Here is a 2500-nt window from a genome sequence, read left to right as displayed (position 1 = left end):
CTTAGTTTAGCATGAAAACACTAACCCATTTAAAAGGAACTCAACACCAAAAGTACCGCAACTTATGAGGCGAAGCAATTTGCCGAAATGATCCGATCTATGATCGCAGTTAACCAGCGAGGCCAAGCAATTCAATGAAGTTATTGTAGCTACAATTTTTATCGTTTAACAACATTCTCCTCCTCCATTCTGTTTCAGATGATGCCTTCGCTGCTATGGAAATTCCTGAAGTTAGTCCTGATGTTTCGCCTCCTCTATCTCAGACTTCTGTTCGTCCTTTTGTTTCACGTGGGGTGTGCAAGCGTAAGCCTGCTAGGCTTGACCCTGCTGATGGTCCTTCTCCACGCAAGTCGACTAGACCCTTACCGGTTATCTCTAGTAGAAAGACTAGTAACCCTCATCCTTAATGAATTTTCAAATTGTTTCGTTAAACTCTAGGGGTTTCAGTAAATTATCGTATTGATAATCGTCATGCTTCGTACGATGTTTTTTGTTTTCAAGAAACCTTCATTACTGATCCTGAAGTTTTTTGTGCCTTTTCTAAACCCTGGCGTGGGTCTTGTTTCTGGTCTCCCGCTGTTGGCAAACGAGCCGGTGCTTTCTGATTCCTTCTCGGGTATAAATTAGGAATTGGAAGAGAAGTGTCTGGTAGGGTTATTAGTCTTGTTTTTTAACTCGATGATCTTAAGATTAATTTAATTAACATTTCACCTACTAATTCGACTGAAAGGAAACTGTTTTTTGCATGAAAATGTTTTGCCTTCTGACGCCGTTATTGCTGGTGATTACAGTTGCTATGATCACCATCTTGACAAATCTGGTGGCAACTTTGTTCCTGCTAAATATCTTTCTGTTTTTCGTTCGACTGGCGTAAGTTACATCCAAGGCTACGTCAGTGCACCTTGTTTAATTCTGATTTTTCTATCGGTACCCGGCTTGATAAGTTTTTTTGTTTCTCAGAGATTTATGTCTTCGGTTGCTTCTTGCGAAATTAGACGTTGCCCTTTTTCCGATCATGATTTTGTTTATCGTTCTACCAGTCCCCTGGGAATAATTCCCGTGGTCCTGGTAATTCAATAACTCGCTTTTGAATGATAGTACGTTTTGAGAATATATTACAACCTGCAATGATGATCTTTTTGGTTGTCTGTAACACTTTTCTTCAGTCAAGTTTTGGTGGGATTTCTTTAAGCATTCTATCCGTTCACAAATTATATCCTTTTCTAAGAATAAGCGCACGAGCCTGTTCTTTTGGTTAATCGCATCATGGATTTTAAGCTTAAACTAACTTCTGGTGATTGTTGGTTTGCTCTGAAATTTCCGAGCTCGAAAGTGAACTGAAGGCCCTCACCTTGAAAGAGTTGGATGGCTCTATGGTTCGCTCCAGAGTTCAGTGGCTTGAAGAGGGAGAAAGGCCTACTCGTTTTTTCTTTAAACTTGAGCGTGAGCGCTTTGAGCGTAGTATCCTCACTTCCACTCTAGATTCCAACGACACGTAAAGAAATCGAACGTGGGCCCGTGCAATTTTGTCCAAGTCTTTTTTCTAATGAAGCTATTCTTGGGTTTCACTCACGTGATCAATAGCCATGTCTTTAAACGAAAACAAAAGAAGACGTTAGCATAATCATAGCTTTCAATTCCCGGAGGATTGGATCGGGACACCAACATGGCCGCCATTTCATTGTTTGGGGACACAAACATGGCGACCATGACGTCATGTGAAATCCAAGAATTGACCCTCCTTCTCAGCAACGTTGTTTAGATTCTGTGGAAAAAAAATCCTTTCTCCTTTTCAAAGCAACTCGTGCGAGGGCTTCTTGTCTAGCGAGGAGTTATTGAACTCCGTTAGAAGTCTTAATACCGGAAAGTCACTCGGATGTGATGGGTTGTCAGTGGAATTTTATTTACATTTTTGGGAGGCTTTGGGACCCCTTTTGCTCTGCGTTGCTAATCGATGTTTTGCTGACGGCGAATTGTGTCTCTCAGTGAAGGGCAGTGTCACCCGCTTGATTTTTAAGAAGCGTGGTGACATCAAGCATTTAAGGAATTGGCGACCTCTCTCTTTTTTGAAGTATTTTCAAATGTTTTTCTTTTGCGCGACGTCCTTGAGTACATTCAACGGACTGATGAGTAGGCCATTTTGATAAGTCTTGACCAGGAGAAAGCGTTCGATCGAGTCAAGTTCAAGTTCAAGTTCATTCACACTTATACAACTACAATACAACAACAATAAGAGTAAAAAAGAAATGAAAACAGAGCTAGCTATCCATTGAATTAACATAACAAAGAAGAAAGTGTGTAGCAGCCAAAGGAACCAAGCTTTCGAGTTGGCTGCTACCACAGAGCGGTTACAAGTGGGTGGAGGTTATGTAGTACTTATAGAAACTAGTTATAAAGCTCTGGCTAAGTTAATCATAAGTGTAACTGTCTAGTAGAGAGAGTTTGTATTCTTTTTTAAAACTGTCGAAGGGGAGACCTTAATATTAATAGGTATTGCTTC

At 40.6% G+C, this 2500-nt stretch overlaps 1 protein-coding gene across 11 annotated transcripts in view; it reads left to right on the top strand.

Annotated features, from left to right (window-relative positions):
* Positions 1-2500, top strand: part of LOC138026296 (poly(A) polymerase type 3-like) — a 64739-nt gene that overhangs the window by 61504 nt on the left and 735 nt on the right. For all 11 annotated transcript variants that reach the window (XM_068873578.1, XM_068873580.1, XM_068873576.1 and 8 more), the window contains one exon: positions 199-2500. This exon is cut by the window's right edge and continues 735 nt beyond it. In XM_068873578.1, coding sequence (XP_068729679.1) covers positions 199-438 — 240 coding nt within the window. In that variant the 3' untranslated portion in view covers positions 439-2500. The remainder of the gene's footprint in view (positions 1-198) is intronic.

The sequence above is a fragment of the Montipora capricornis genome, chromosome 12, assembly GCF_036669925.1.
Source record: "Montipora capricornis isolate CH-2021 chromosome 12, ASM3666992v2, whole genome shotgun sequence".
Classification (NCBI taxonomy): Eukaryota; Metazoa; Cnidaria; class Anthozoa; order Scleractinia; family Acroporidae; genus Montipora; species Montipora capricornis.
Note: the sequence above shows the minus strand (reverse complement) of the source record. Positions and strands in the feature narration are given on the sequence as shown.